Genomic DNA, 15,958 nt, shown 5'->3' with positions numbered 1-15,958 from the left:
TCCTATTTGCGATTACCTTAGTAAATACTTTGTAGGCATAGGACAGTAAGCTGATCGGTCTATAATTTTTCAAGTCTTTGGCGTCCCCTTTCTTATGGATTAGGATTATGTTAGCGTTCTTCCAAGACTCCGGTACGCTCAAGGTTATGAGGCATTGCGTATACAGTTTGGCCAGTTTCTCTAGAACAATCTGACCACCATCCTTCAACAGATCTGCTGTTACCTGATCCTCCCCAGCTGCCTTCCCCCTTCGCATAGCTCCTAAGGCTTTCTTTACTTCTTCTGGCGTTACCTGTGGAATTTCGAATTCCTCTAGGCTATTGTCTCTTCCACTATCGTCGTGGGTGCCACTGGTACTGTATAAATCTCTATAGAACTCCTCAGCCACTTGAACTATCTCATCCATATTAGTAACGATATTGCCGGCTTTGTCTCTTAACGCACACATCTGATTCTTGCCTATTCCTAGTTTCTTCTTCACTGTTTTTAGGCTTCCTCCGTTCCTGAGAGCCTGTTCAATTCTATCCATATTATAGTTCCTGATGTCCGCTGTCTTACGCTTGTTGATTAACTTCGAAAGTTCTGCCAGTTCTATTCTAGCTGTAGGGTTAGAGGCTTTCATACATTGGCGTTTCTTGATCAGATCTTTCGTCTCCCGCGATAGCCTACTGGTTTCCTGTCTAACGGCGTTACCACCGACTTCTATTGCGCACTCCTTAATGATGCCCATGAGATTGTCGTTCATTGCTTCAACACTAAGGTCCGAATACCTGTTCTGTAGCTTGATCCGGAATTCCTCTAGTTTCCCTCTTACCGCTAACTCATTGATTGGCTTCTTGTGTACCAGTTTCTTCCGTTCCCTCCTCAAGTCTAGGCTAATTCGAGTTCTTACCATCCTATGGTCACTGCAGCGTACCTTGCCGAGCACGTCTACATCTTGTATGATGCCAGGGTTCGCGCAGAGTATGAAGTCTATTTCATTTCTAGTCTCACCATTCTGGCTCCTCCACGTCCACTTTCGACTAACCCGCTTGCGGAAAAAGGTATTCATTATCCGCATATTATTCTGTTCTGCAAACTCTACTAATAACTCTCCTCTGCTATTCCTAGAGCCTATGCCATATTCCCCCACTGACTTGTCTCCAGCCTGCTTCTTGCCTACCCTAGCATTGAAGTCGCCCATCAGTATAGTGTATTTTGTTTTGACTTTACCCATCGCCGATTCCACGTCTTCATTAAAGCTTTCGACTTCCTGGTCATCATGACTGCATGTAGGGGCATAGACTTGTATCACCTTCAATTTGTACCTCTTATTAAGTTTCACAACAAGACCTGGCACCCTCTCGTTAATGCTATAGAATTCCTGTATGTTACCAGCTATTTCCTTATTAATCAGGAATCCGACTCCTAGTTCTCGTCTCTCCGCTAAGCCCCGGTAGCACAGTACGTGCCCGCTTTTTAGCACTGTATATGCTTCTTTTGTCCTCCTAACCTCACTGAGCCCTATTATATCCCATTTACTACCCTCTAATTCCTCCAATAACACTGCTAGACTCGCCTCACTAGATAACGTTCTAACGTTAAACGTTGCCAGGTTCAGATTCCAATGGCGGCCTGTCCGGAGCCAGGTATTCTTAGCACCCTCTGCAGCGTCACAGATCTGACCGCCGCCGTGGTCAGTTGCTTCGCGGCTGCTGGGGACTGAGGGCCGGGGTTCGATTGTTGTATTCATATAGGAGGTTGTGGCCAAGTACTGCACCAGGGTGGCCAATCCTGCTCTGGTGAGAGAGTGCGTTACCGGTTCTGGTCACCGGGGTCAGGCCGCACTCCAGGCCTGTTCGTGCAATTTTCTCAACACACGGTTTTTTTTGCATTTAGTATTTTCCGGTGGAGAATTGCGCGGCACCGGGATTTGAACCACGGTCCTCTTGCACGGGAGACGGATACTCTACCGTACCCGCAGGAGTTAAATTAACAAATTTAAATTATGAAGTTTTACGTGACAAAACCACTTTCTGATTATGAGGCACGCCGTAGTGGAGGACTCCGGAAATTTCGACCACCTGAGGTTCTTTAACGTGCACCTAATTCTAAGTACACGGGTGTTTTCGCATTTCGCCGCCATCGAAATGCGGCCGCCGTGGCCGGGACCCGATCCCGCGACCTTGTGCTCAGCAGTCTAACACCATAGTCTCTGAGCAACCACGGCGGGTGCCGCACGAGTTGTACGCCTTATTTAACCTACAGTGGTGCCCTATTTGATCAGTCAAGGTGGACCAATCTGAGCTCGGTTATACCGCACGGGTGGCACTCGGCTAGAGAACCTGGTATTTATGACCTGCACATGTGTGGCCATACATAATTGAGGATATATATAGTTTTTTTTTTTAGGAGGGTTCCCGTACAGTGATAAAATAAAGGAAAAGACATTAAAAAGAAAGAAGAAAAGAAAAAAAGGGGAGAAAAAAAAAGGAACATAGGAGGTGATTTGAACTCGTCACCCTTGGATGTTGCCCGTAAAGATAGCTCAGTCGGTTGGTTCGTCAAGCCCCGGGTTACTTTCAAGCGCCATAGCTCCTACTCCGAGCCTCATACTTACGTGGAAAGGGGCTGACGTTGTCCGCGATAGAAAGCTTAAACAGGCGCGAGGGCGGCACGCATAGCGTGGGAAGCTAGCCGCCAGAATAGCTATCGCAAGGACTGCGGCTGACGAGGGCGAAATACCTCCGTGTAATTATAATAACCCTAATAGAACTACTTATGGAAAAAGAAAAGAGAAAAATAAGGGAATGGCCCGGAAGGCTATACTACGAGAGCTATATATATATATATCTATATCTATATATATATATATATATATATATATATATATATATATATATATATATATATATATATATATATATATATATATATATATATATATATATGTATGTATGTATGTATTCATCTCATTTATGGGATCGCATGCGCGCGCTGCTGCTTTGTCTCTGCGTGTAGTAGTTAAGAGAGCCAGTTTAAGGGCGGAGAATAAGGAAGGAAAGGAAAGCAAAATTGCAGCACCGTGGTTTTAAGCGCACCCGTGGTAGAGAAACGGAAGGCGATATAAGCGTACGTGGCTATGATACGCACTCGACAAACTGCCTTAAAATATTTAGACTTGAGAGAAAGCTTCGTTAACAAGCGTTAGCACGGCAATCAGCACTCGAATATAGTTATAACCCTAATAATAATTGTAAATATTCATCTCATCTATGGGATCTAATGCGCGCGTTGTTGCTTTGTCTCTGCGTGTAGTATAGTTAAGAGAGCCAGTTTAAGGGTAGAGAAGAACAGCGTTGTTCATTAAATGCCCAAATGGGAGTATCTGGAGCAAGAATGCAGTTTGTTCGCATACCTGGAGTTTTTTCGGAAAGGGAGAATGATCGCGGCTTAGGAGGAAAAGCCTGGCCCCTTAGCCATGCATAACGTGCTCCACTACGTAACTTATCGCGTTTATGTCTACTATGGCCGCCGGAATTAAATTTATCGCACTGTCTTTTTATTTTATGTTCGATAGCGAACAATACTAGATTTAAACTGTTCAAAAAATATTCGAGAGATATTTGCATTTAGGAATACCAACTATTCGCACACTCACAGTTTATTTAATGTTAGTCTGCCATCAATCCATCTTAACGAAAAACTGCGCGAAAAAGACGCAGACGTGAAATAGAGGAACGACAAACACGGGCGATTTAAGACGGAACCACACCAACTCACCCTGCTCTCACTTTTAATGACCTGCGATCAACCCTTGAACACCGCTTGTTTTGAAGTGTTCAAACGTGCTTAAAATTTATGCGTGACATTTCCTTCGGTCGTGTGTGTTTCGGGTCGTTTTCATTTTAGTTATAATACGTAATAAAGCGTAAGGCGTCCCTAGCCACGGCTAGCGTGTGCTGACCAGAAGAATGAACTTTAATGTTCACGAGTTTGTGGAGAGTATTGAGAGGCCAGATGTCGTTTTAATCTTATATACAGAGCTGATACTACGCCCGCAAATTTGCAAGTTTGATTACTCTGTGGAAAGATGATATTGGGAAATTTACAGGAGCAGGGTACGGATGCGTTCTACGCAAGACAGAGGTAACTTGGATTCGATGGGACAGGTATTTATCTTTCATTGGACAGAAATAATGTTATTATGATGATGTTGACGACGACGGAGCGCATCTTCGGCGAGGGATATAATGCTGCAGTTGCACAGAATATAACACTGCCCACGAAGGGTGAAGATGGAAGCGTAGTGGTTCGGAGCTATTGGGTGATGCCTAGTTTAGTGCAGCGAGCGCACGGAAAACGAGTGCTGAAGAAAGACAGCGAAGGAAAGGTTGGTTCGCTACGTACACCAAATTGTAGTGACTGAAGAATAAAATTCCTCGCTGTGTCCGATTGGTGTACAGCGGGGTTAATATTATTGAGCATTAAGCCTAAAACAATGCATATATCACAATAACAAATTTTGTACCCTTAGGGCTGCTGGTTTGTTTTTAACATCCTTACCTTTAAGGCTGTAAATACGTTTGCTTTACATGACAGCGAGCTCAAACTATACCTGCGATGAGAACTAAGCCGTACTAAAATTGTGTGTTCATTCTGACTACCGGGTGAGCACCAAAGTATTTTTTTACGTAATTTTACTGTCACATGGTGTTAAACTTTATATCAAGCGCTTCCTGGTATCGTCTGTCGCACCTATCGTCATGTTTAGCTGCCACAAGAACTCGCCAAAAAGAAGACTTCATTTGTTCCCATCAACAATTTGGTCTTGCCCCTTAAGGCGAACGTGTCAGCCATAGACCAAATCAGCACCCTTAAGGATGCTCAAATATTTCTGCGCACTTGAGCACACTCCGATTTCTGAAGGTCAATCGAACGTTCCTTAGAGGCCATTTTCGCATTTATAGAAAGATAGTCACTGCTTGAGCTCGGAGCATGATTGAAAAGCGACACATACCCAGTGTATTTGTAGCGCAGACTGCTAATGCGTCGGGTTGCTGTAGCTGAGGAACCTTCGTACGTGTGTTTGACTCCGCTCAGTATCGGAGAAATTTAGGGGACTTTTTCGTCATTATAGAGTGACACATTCCCATTGGTCCGTACCCAAGTGGGATGGGAGAGTAAAAGAAAGAGACAGAGTGAAAACACGATATAAGATAATAAGCAAGCACTACATTATACAGTCTAGAATAACCATTAGTCGAGTTATCAGTTACTATCGCCACTGTCATGTAGCTGAGTATTATAATAAATGCAGCGTTAATTTTGCAAACGCACGCCAAAGATGGTACAGAAAGGCAAAAGTCACATTCGTTGTTATGTTTGTATTTGTCCATTTCGCTTCTTTCCCGCCTTCAGCTTAAGTTCACAAGCTCAAATAAAGATTACCAGCGCACCTAACTACATCCCTTGTTAAGAATTTGATAGGCTAGTGCGTAATTTTTTTGCAAAGCTCTTTATAGAAGGTGTCTTTCTGTTTGCTTTTGTTGTATATAGACTTTCTGTTGAAATGTAACAGAATGTCATATGACTGGTTTTTACACGGATCTTGAGGATCTCTGTCGAACTTAACGACAGTCTATCATAACAGCATCGCTTTGTCAGTGCGCACTTGAAACCAAAGGATTTACGCCATGGGACATTGACTTTCTTTTGCCTAAGTACTTTGCAAAGCCCCTCGTGTTTTCTAAAATGACCTGTCATTTATTGAGTGCTTTCCTACCACGCGTTAATTTCAATATTTCAGGAATGGCACTTGCCAATCATGTCCGTGTGTATCATTTCCCGCAGCAGGCGCAAAAACGTGAGTGACCGACTCATTCCACAATGATTATTTACGCAGTAGGTAAGTCATGGATGGGAATTACTGCAGTTAAGGCGAGCGTGTATTGCATTTCTTACACGAAACTATAGCTGTATATATATATATATATATATATATATATATATATATATATTGTGTGTGTGTGTGTTGTGCATTGTGTATTGTGCTATTATCATAATTGATACGTTGGTTACTTTCAGTTGCTTTGTTTTCATGTTTGTGCCAAAATTAGATGCGCTTGATCATGTTCTTAGATCAGTATACATCCGAAGCAAATTGCGTGGCCTTAAAGCATGACGCAGACAGTAAGCGTCTTCGCTACCAGTAAGCTACAAACTACTCCGTTTGATCTTCTTTAAGCATGGAAAAAAACAAGGCAACAGAACTGGGCTGTAACAAAATGGGTAAAATAACATGCAAAACAATGAATAAAGTTTACCTCATGAGCGAACCGTCGAAATTTGCCCGTCGCCATCAGCCGTGAAAGTGTGAAAAGTGATAATCTTGCTATGACCTCAATACATGACACGTAACCCACGATGTCGATTGGCTACACAGAAAATAATAGCCTCGCACACCAAGAACGAAAGAACAAAAAAAACCTCGACAAATTTTCCACATGGCGAGCACTACATTCTTATTTTTATTTATTTGCGTTTCTGTTATCTCCCATCATTGGAGACCGTTTTTATGTCTACGAACCCGTGTTTCATGAAAGCGTAGATTGCAGTTAGCGTTTGTGTGTGTGGTCGCGTTCGAAGTATCTTGTGTTCATTGCACGTAATCCAGCTAGTCTAGCCCAGGATTTTTCTTGACTTTCAAACATAATTATATTCTCACGGATACTCAACGTCATTACAGTATCTGCGCCTCTAGAAGTGATGAAGACATCAACAACCTTGGCGTGACTGAACGCTCAAGCTGCCCTGAAACTTACGCTTTTGTGTTGTGAACTTTATGCGCACTTTTATGAGCTACTGCCGTGTAAACATTGCCCGTAACAATATTATTTACTTGAATTTTCAAACAGACATACATGAGAATTCAGGACCGGCGTGGCATAAACGTTGGCCTATTAGCCCAAAAGTCTCTCAGCAATATAAATGTGCAGGTGTTGTACCTCTACATGATTTCTGAGAGCAACAGTCTACGCTCACATCATACCTGAAGTGAACAAGTGATATAGCACCTTCCCATAACCCTAAATGTCTTCACTAGACCTCCAGAGTAATAGACGAGTCCCAGAAAGGGATATCAGCTTTTTGGAATTAGATTAATCAGAGTATCCTACAGAATACATTGCAGGCAGAGTATGAGACAATGACGGTGCGTAGTCAAAGTCTGGTACGACGACTTGAGCCTTCAAGTTCAACACGGGAACACTCTCCAAAACACGGCATAAGGAACTCCCTCTCCTAGCCGTCTAGGACACCTGGTCATGAAAACTGATGTGTTCTTTTTTATTCGCAGTGTGTAACTGGTTGCATTTCATTTAAAGTGACAACCATTGGAGAAACCATATAGCTCCCATAAAGGAACATTCATGAACATAAACAAACGAGGGCTTAACAATAACGCATTTTTTTTTTACCTAAATGCTGCGACCAAAGGTAGACACAGGCAACTGATATTAAATTTGGTGACTCTGACTGCAAGAATCTATTGTTATACTTACCGGCTTGACCATAAACACGTTATTTCTGTAATTTCTTTCAGGAATGATTCATGCGCTCCCTGTCGTCTCCGCTTCGAGCCCGCCACCAGTGCCGCTTCGAACAATGCAGGTTGAACCAATGCAAAGAATTCAGCAACGGCCGTTCCCGTTAAACACTGAGGGTGAATAATTACGGCTATGTTTGCCTATTTCATTATTGTATTATAAGACAACAGCTGGACATGAACAAAGCAAGATATGCCAAGTGAATAAGCACATGAACAAACGCACAAGTGCACAAATCTGCTAGAGATTACCAATGCGATGATGCCTAACCGATTTATCTTATCAGAGCATAAGAGGAGATTAAAAATGAAAGCGGAAAAACGTTGACATAGCCGCCCGATTGAAGAAAAATAAAAACAAGCTAAAAGCCCTAATGCAAGAGTTCGCGTTTCCTATACAGTAAAGTTGTAGCCAGTGCCCATTCTATAAAAAAATATTTGGTGAGTCATTCATTCATAGAAGCATTTTATAGAAAAAAAAATTGCCCGATTTAGGGATGAAACTCTGCTTGTAGAGGCAGCTGCACTTACACTTTGTTTGCCGATCATTGCGTTTCAGTGTTAAGCTGGAGGCGTGCAAATGAGCAACCAGAGCTGATGTTTGATCCTGTATTCGACACGTTCGGTGGCCGTAAGTATTGGCACGCATACTTACAGCGGGAGGTCAAATTCAGTCTGAGCAGTGGCGTAGCCAGAAATTTCGTTCGGGGGAAGGTGGGGAGGGGGGGGGGGGGGGGCTCATGTTCCAGCTTGGCCTCCTCGTTATCGAATTTGTCGAGGGATCAAATACATGAATCATAACTACATTGCCATTTCCAAATATGCTGCAAACGAATTTGAACGCTACGCACTGAGAAGGCAAGTAAAATATGTACTTTTTAATGAAAGAATATACTCGTCTGTCCCAAAAATTGTACCCGTACTAACTGATATCAATGCGTCCATGTTTTTGTCTATTTAATAAGTGGAGAAAATATCACACGAACATTATAACTATATCAGTTCGAAACCTGCAAAGCAGTGCGTGCCGCTGATATGAAAAATGTAAAGGCCGTGAAATGAACAAGTTGAGGAGAAATATTTTATATAAAACTTGTCATTCAAGAACCTTGTTTACATTTTTGTACAAATGCAACGGCCAGAGATACATCTCAATGACGCTGTCTGCGCAATGAATTGCGCAGGCGCAGCTGTCACCGGTCGTGTATCGTGAGTAATTTCACCGAAATTATAGTCGCAACAGAGAACAAATATAAAAAGCAGAAGTTCTGCAAAATATACGAGGGCGAGTCAAATGAAAGTGAGCCAGTGCGAATATATGACAAATGGCTTACTTTATTTAAAAGTAGTCTCCATGACAATTTAGACATATGTGCCACTGACTAATGAGTCGCGTTATTCCCGTCTCATAGAACTAGTTGGGTTGCTGCTTCAAAATGTCTGTAACTGACTATTTCACGTTATCGTCCGACACGAATCTTGTTCCCTTGAGCTCCTTATTTTTTTTTCAATTGCCCCAAAATATGGAAGCCGCAAGGCGACAGGTCTGGCCTGTATGGCGGATGTTGCAGCGTTTCCCACTTGAACGTTGCTTGCCAGTTTTGTGTTAACCACATCAGCGACGTGGAAACGGGCATTATCGTGGAGCAAGATGACCCCATTCGTCACAGTTCCAGGTTGTTTGTTCTTGATTGCGACACGCAGCCGATCCGGCGTTTCAAAATATCGGAAACGATTGATAGTGTCCCCAGGTTTAGCCAATTCGATCAGTAATGGTCCCTGACGATCGAAAAAAAAAGTCAACAACACCTTTCCGGCGAAAATGACGGCCTTTGCTTTCTTTTGAGTGGTGAATTCGAATGTTTCCACTGTAAGCTTTGCCGTCCTGGTTCAGGCTCGTAGTAGTGGCACCATGATTTGTCTCCGGTCGCAATTGCAGACAAAAAGCCGTCACCCCCATTGTGCCACCGTTTCAGATGAGTCAAGGCAGCACCGAACCTCTCCGTCTTCTGGCGGTGGTTCAAAATCTTGAGCATCTGTTGCGCACGCAAGAGCCAATAACCGAGATTTTCATGAATTATGGTGTGAATTGAACCATGGCTGATGTTCGCACGCTCTGCCAGTTCATCGATGCTTATCCTCCCTTCTTGTCTAGCCAACTCATCAACCTTTACAATTGTGTTGGGGGTGATTGCGGGATGGCTTTCGCCCGGTCTTGGATCATCTTTGCAACTCTCTCGTCCTTCTTAGAACCGTTTCCTCCAACGCTTCACAGTGGCCAATGAAATGCAATGTTCAACGTTCAGTGCAGCCGTACGGCGACTAAATTATTTTTGGGAAACACCTTCAGCGGTCAAAAACCTCACGACACCACGTCGTTCAGCTTTTGGAGCGTCCGTTATGTCACACAACCAAACTTCAACGCAGTGTACGAGAGGATTAAAGAGCATGTATCCTACCACCTGCGTGCCACTTTTCTAAATGAGAGATGCCTGTGTGCTACGCACATGCGTCGCAGATAATGAACCGAACCACTATTGCGCGGGATGGGTTGGCTGATTTTCACTTGACTCGCCGTGGTACAGCCGAAATGCGAAGATACAATGAAATATACAAATGCGAAGATACCGTTCTATAAAGGGCGAAAAAGTGCCACTGGAAACAAGGTTCACTGCACGTATACAGAAAACCTCGAAACAAGATATTTAAATATACGTAAAATTCTGCAATAAATCTACGCATCTAAGAAAAAGTCACTGTGTATAATGCGTCAAACAAGGCAAATAAACATGTTGCGCAATCACAGATTCACAGATTACATAATCCTAAGGCTCGCCCCCCCCCCCTCTACTCCCCCTGACGTATCGCGCGCGACGGAAGGCGGAGCGCATCCTCCCCGCTTTTCTCAATTGCGCACAGAAGACTGAACCACCATCGTCGGCTCACCCATATTACCCCCACACCCCACTACGCTTTCACTCGCACATACAGCATGCGGCGCACGGTCATGATGTTATCGCCCTTGGACTTCATACCCAACATGAGGGTGACGGCGACTGCAGGAACGCGCCTGAGCGTCCATTTAATTGCTATCGCAATAATATAATAAGAGTATCCGGCAACTGAAGCGTCCCGCGCCTCATCACTTTCCGCGAAAGAAGATGAAACAAAATCGAACTTCCACCATGCGACAATTCGCTGCGCCGCAACAACGTCTTTCTTTTTTTTTATAGGGCGGGGGTACCGAAATGAAGAAAAGAACACAAGGAAGGCATGTTGGCCACAATCGAATGCTTAGTTTGGGCACCTAATGTAGCTACCGAAGGAATATCGAAAAAAATGTGATACGCTTGGTCCACAGAGAACCATGCGCATACTGCTCGGTATCCTACACCGGCGAGACAAGACTTTCCGGAGATGTTACGCTCAAGCGAGCGCGTTGCAATCCGTCGAGTCCCCACAATGGTGGCGGTGAGCGACCATTGTTTCTTTTTCTCGTCTGCTAGCCGGAAATCGTCTAAAACTCTGCCAGGGGAAAATTCACTCGGCCAGAGAAAAACAAACGCGCACCAAAGTGGCCGTGCGGTGGTCGGGGCAACACGAAAAAAACACATGCGCTCTTGCTGGCTCTGGCAGCCCGCGTGTAGCAAGAACAAGAAAATTGAAGAGGCTCAATGTGGTCCTCGCGAATAAAAGTCAAACTACAAAAAAAAAGAATAAGAACGTAGTTACCTTTGCTGGCTTTAGTGTCTTGACATGGATGCTTTGGCGCAGGTGAAAGAAATGTTGATATTCTTTTCTGTGACACCACGGCACAAATAAACCACCAAAACGCTTCGTGTCATCGGACCTCGCTGCGTGCTTTGTCAAGTTGTCTGATAGTGTGCTGATTTGGCTTGTCTCGTTGTATGGTCTGATGTACGACTTGAGAAAGGTCAATGCACTTTTGGAGTCAACTGTTTATAACAACATTATACCCACAAGGTTCCGGAATTGAAAATCTAAAGCACGACTTTGGAAATGTCAATGCACCTTTTACACCAAAAGTTTATTAGAACTTTATACGCATTAAGTTTCAGAATTGAAATCCACGCTCTCCGTAGCTTCCGAGGCCTCCGCGAGATGCAGCGACGAGCCCGCTCGCGATCAAGACGCCCTTGAAACTTCGTGTTCGGATGGGGCTCCTTGCGTTATGTGGCTCCAGGTGCATGGGCGTTGCCACGAAATCCAGCCTGAGTTCGCAATCTTCACGCTTAAATTTCTGCCTTTTCGAGCGTGAAAAGGACATTCTAGACAAACTTCAAAATTATTTCCGGCGTCAGTGGTTGTTTGGTCAGCGGTGCATGACAACACGAACAAACTTCAGAGGGGGAGGGGCTGAAGCCCCTTTCCCCTCCCCCGGCTACGCCCCTGAGTGTGAGTGAAAGCTTATTTATTACGACGAAACGAGAAATTCCATCTCCACCGAGTCACTATTTCTAGATTGTAGCGTCGAACAGGCAAAAATGTAAAGGTTTTAAGAAAAATAAAGCGGACTTCAAATGACTCTGTTGAGCACAAAGCGTTTTTCTTTTCTTACTTTTCTAAAAATGATAGTCGCTACCCTCCCCCCCCCCCCCGTCACTGTAACCTCAAATAGTTTTAGTAGGCACAAAAGTTAATGCACTACCTTCTAAAAACGAGGTGTATCCCCGACTTTCTGAAACTGGTTTTTCCAATAAAAAAACTGGAAAACTAAATTACCTTCACCTATTGAGAATTTTATTTCGAGATCGCATGCCAAATCGGTCTTACCTTCCCTGGTCTGGTTGATTTTGCCACTTCGACTGCAGTGTAGCATGTGTTTCGTGCAGAGAATTATTCAGCGATTGCCTTGTCTCATGTATTTTGTCTCATACTAGCTATTTTGGTATCCTGGTATTGACCACACTTTAACGCTGTTCAGGCTTACTTCACGTTGTCTTCTATAGCTTTGCAGAGGGTCTCAAGGAGAGCAGATCGGGAGACTCAAGAGCCATTAAGTGCTGTCGGCGCTGACAACTCATCCTGCAAATGCGACGAGGCGGCCATGGAACAAAGTAAGCCGCAGAAGCAATCGTAGTAGATAAGCATAAAGCAAATTTTAGCCCACTTCTCAGTAACTGATTAGATCCCAAAAGAAGTGTTCACCTGTAAGAGCAGCTCAAACGTACTCTAACACCTTGCACGTACGGTGAAAATACAGAAATAAGAACCTGTTAACACGTAGTTGTATTTTTTTTCTTTTGAGATCACACATCGTAATGACGTATCTGCGTTGCAAGATTATGAATATTTGAAGACTACAAATGCTCTCAAGACGTTCATATTACATGTACTGCAACATTATTCGGTATCTCTGTGGCACTGGCAAGAAGGACGCGCAAAATAATTTAAGCCTGATCCTTGGATAGCGATGTTCGATGTACAGATATTGCTGACCAGCTGCAGATCTTGCGTGTAATGAATTGAACAAAATAAGGTAATCTGCTTCCTGTCGAAATGGTCACAGATTATTTTCGTGCAATGAAAGAATGTACTATATTACGACCTAGTTCTCCGCTTATTTTCCCTATTGCACAATAGTTCTGGGTGCGAAAGTGGCTGGTACTTAGAACAATCTGGAAATACTGCAAGAACGTGCTTACAATTTTTTTAGAATTTTTATGGCAACACAGGGCAATTACCAACTCGTCTTTAATTTATTAAACATAATATGCGCAAGGCAAGTAAATTAATTGGTTACTAAGTGCTATTCTACATGTCAAAATACTGCCCTACGAACTACATGTGATGCATCTTCTGACTGAGCACGCTCAAACTATGAAAGGCTCCTACTCACCTATCGTGTACATACCCGGACCTACAATTCGTGCGAAAACTCGCACCAACTTTACATTTTCATTTCATCCATTTACATAGCAAATATAAACTTTTCTGCTCCCTAAGTGAACCATATTTAGAACCGAACTGCATTTTTGGTTTCATGTACTGTATTATTTGCACAATCAATATTTTTTCAATGAATAAGCAATAGCTATGCATGTCGTACCTTCCATGGTGAAGTTGCTTTCTTTCTCACTTCTGTATTATACCTGCACTGTTGTAAAAAAAGTTATTGCTATGGTATTTCTGCGCTTTTCTATATTCACTACGTATACCAGTATGCACCGCTGACTCCACGTACTCCAAGTACCGAGCTGTCTGACACCCTCTTGCCTGGGAGGGCCCTAAGTTAGTTGTAAATAATAGTGTTGTTTTTTCTAAATATGGCTTTATGATTTTCCTAAAGTGCAGATCATGAGTTTATATTTCCCATAATCTAAGTAATCGTTTGGTCCCAAACAATACAGGGCGCTTTGATTCGTGGGGCATGACAAGTGCTGTGTGTTGGTAAAAATATCGCATCTGGCCTCAAACATCACGAATGGTGTTTTCATAGCATCATCCTATATACAGGGTGTCCCACGTAACTCTTGCTAAAATTTTTAAATATGCGAGTGAATATTATGAAAGTATGATATTATGATATAAGTGAACCAAGGTAATGTTGTTTGCAGTCAGTTGAAGCAAGTCAAACTATTCCTTGTATTTAGCTTAGCTACATAATTACTTACTATAATTAATTAAATTATCGAATATTATAATCAGAGTAAACTTGTAAAATTGTAGGCTATTAAAATTATCGATTCATCTTTCTGTTGCTCTATACGTATACCTCCCATATGAATACACCAATGAAAAATACCTTAGTAACTTGCGATTCGCTCTGGAGGTATTCAGAGACCTGGATTGGGAAAAATTTGGGATAAAAGTTAATGGAGAATACCTTAGTAACTTGCGATTCGCTGATGATATTGCCTTGCTTAGTAACTCAGGGGACCAATTGCAATGCATGCTCACTGACCTGGACAGGCAAAGCCGAAGGGTGGGTCTAAAAATTAATCTGCAGAAAACTAACGTAATGTTTAACAGTCTCGGGAGAGAACAGCAGTTTACGATGTGTAGCGAGGCACTGGAAGTGGTAAGGGATACATCTACTTAGGGAAGGTAGTGACCGCGAATCCGGATCATGAGACTGAAATAATCAGAAAAATAAGAATGGGCTCGGGTGCGTTTGGCAGGCATTCTCAGATCATAACAGCAGGTTGCCATTATCCCTCAAGAGAAAAGCGTATAACAGCTGTGTCTTACCAGTACTCACGTACAGGGCAGAAACCTGTAGACTTCCGAAAAGGGTTCTACTTAAATTGAGGACGACGCAACGAGCTATGGAAAGAATGATGGTGTAATGTTAAAGGATAAGAGGAGAGCAGATTGGGTGAGGGAACAAACGCGAGTTAATGACATCTTAGTTGAAATCAAGAAAAAGAAATGGGGGGGGGGGGGGCAGGGCATGTAATGAAAACGGAAGATAACCGATGGTCATTAAGGGTTACGGACTGGATTCCAAGAGAAGAGAAGCATAGCAGGGGGCGGCAGAAAGTTGGGTGGAAGGATGAGATTAAGAAGTTTGCAGGGACAACATGGCCACAATTAGCACATGACTGGGGTAGTTGGAGAAGTATGGGAGAGGCCTTTGCCCTGCAGTGGGCGTAGCCAGGATGATTATGATGATGATGATGCGTATTAATCAAAATCTTTCTTGCCAAACCTGAAAGAAGCCCTCAAAGGCATGCGAAAAGTGCCGCGCGACTAAAGACAAAAGACAAGTCTTTTGTGAGCTTTCTTTGACGTTTGGGGAAAACATTTATGCTGCACGTATAGAGCGACAGAGGGATGGATAGAGAATTTTTGATGGCTGACAATTTTCTGATTTACATTTTTACTCTGATTAAGATATGAGAAGTTAATTAATTGATAATAATTAATTATTAATTTGGGGAAATACACAAAGTAGACTGGGTTGGGGCTGGGGGGGGGGGTATTTCGTAATATCCACCGAAGGGACATCTCCATTTCGTCTGCTGCTAAAGGCCTGATTGGCTGGATTGGCGTTCACGTCAGAAGGAGACAGGCGCTCCCAGCCAATCGGCACTTCAGCAGCAGACAAAATTGACATGTCCACAAGTTGAACACTAACAGAATACCCTCGTGCTCTAAGCGCCGGCAAACAACATAACCTTGGTTTTGTCCAATTACGTGGCATTTACATATCTTTAAATTTCGCCAGAAGTCACGTACATGAAACATCCTGTATACAGAAGAACACAACCACAAAAAACTTCTAAAAGAATGCTTTGTCGTTATAAAGGAACTGTCGCAAGCTTGTTTTGCCAACGTTTCGGTCCAATTTATCATCTCCCCTTTAAAGAGCCAAACTTTGGCACCTGCAGAGAACATCGGGCTTTCGTG

The 15,958-nt window shown here is 43.1% G+C and overlaps 1 protein-coding gene across 1 annotated transcript in view; it reads left to right on the top strand.

Moving 5' to 3' along the window:
- The window catches only part of LOC142582800 (CRISP/Allergen/PR-1-like), a 36,231-nt gene that overhangs the window by 18,709 nt on the left and 1,564 nt on the right, over positions 1–15,958 (top strand). The window contains exons 9-12 of the mRNA XM_075692844.1: positions 5,789–5,845; positions 7,583–7,702; positions 8,145–8,216; positions 12,556–12,663. Coding sequence (XP_075548959.1) covers positions 5,789–5,845; positions 7,583–7,702; positions 8,145–8,216; positions 12,556–12,663 — 357 coding nt within the window. The remainder of the gene's footprint in view (positions 1–5,788; positions 5,846–7,582; positions 7,703–8,144; positions 8,217–12,555; positions 12,664–15,958) is intronic.

Source organism: Dermacentor variabilis, chromosome 5, assembly GCF_050947875.1.
Source record: "Dermacentor variabilis isolate Ectoservices chromosome 5, ASM5094787v1, whole genome shotgun sequence".
In the NCBI taxonomy this organism is placed as follows: Eukaryota; Metazoa; Arthropoda; class Arachnida; order Ixodida; family Ixodidae; genus Dermacentor; species Dermacentor variabilis.
The sequence above is the reverse complement of the archived record's forward strand: the minus strand, read 5'-3'. Positions and strand labels throughout refer to the sequence as shown.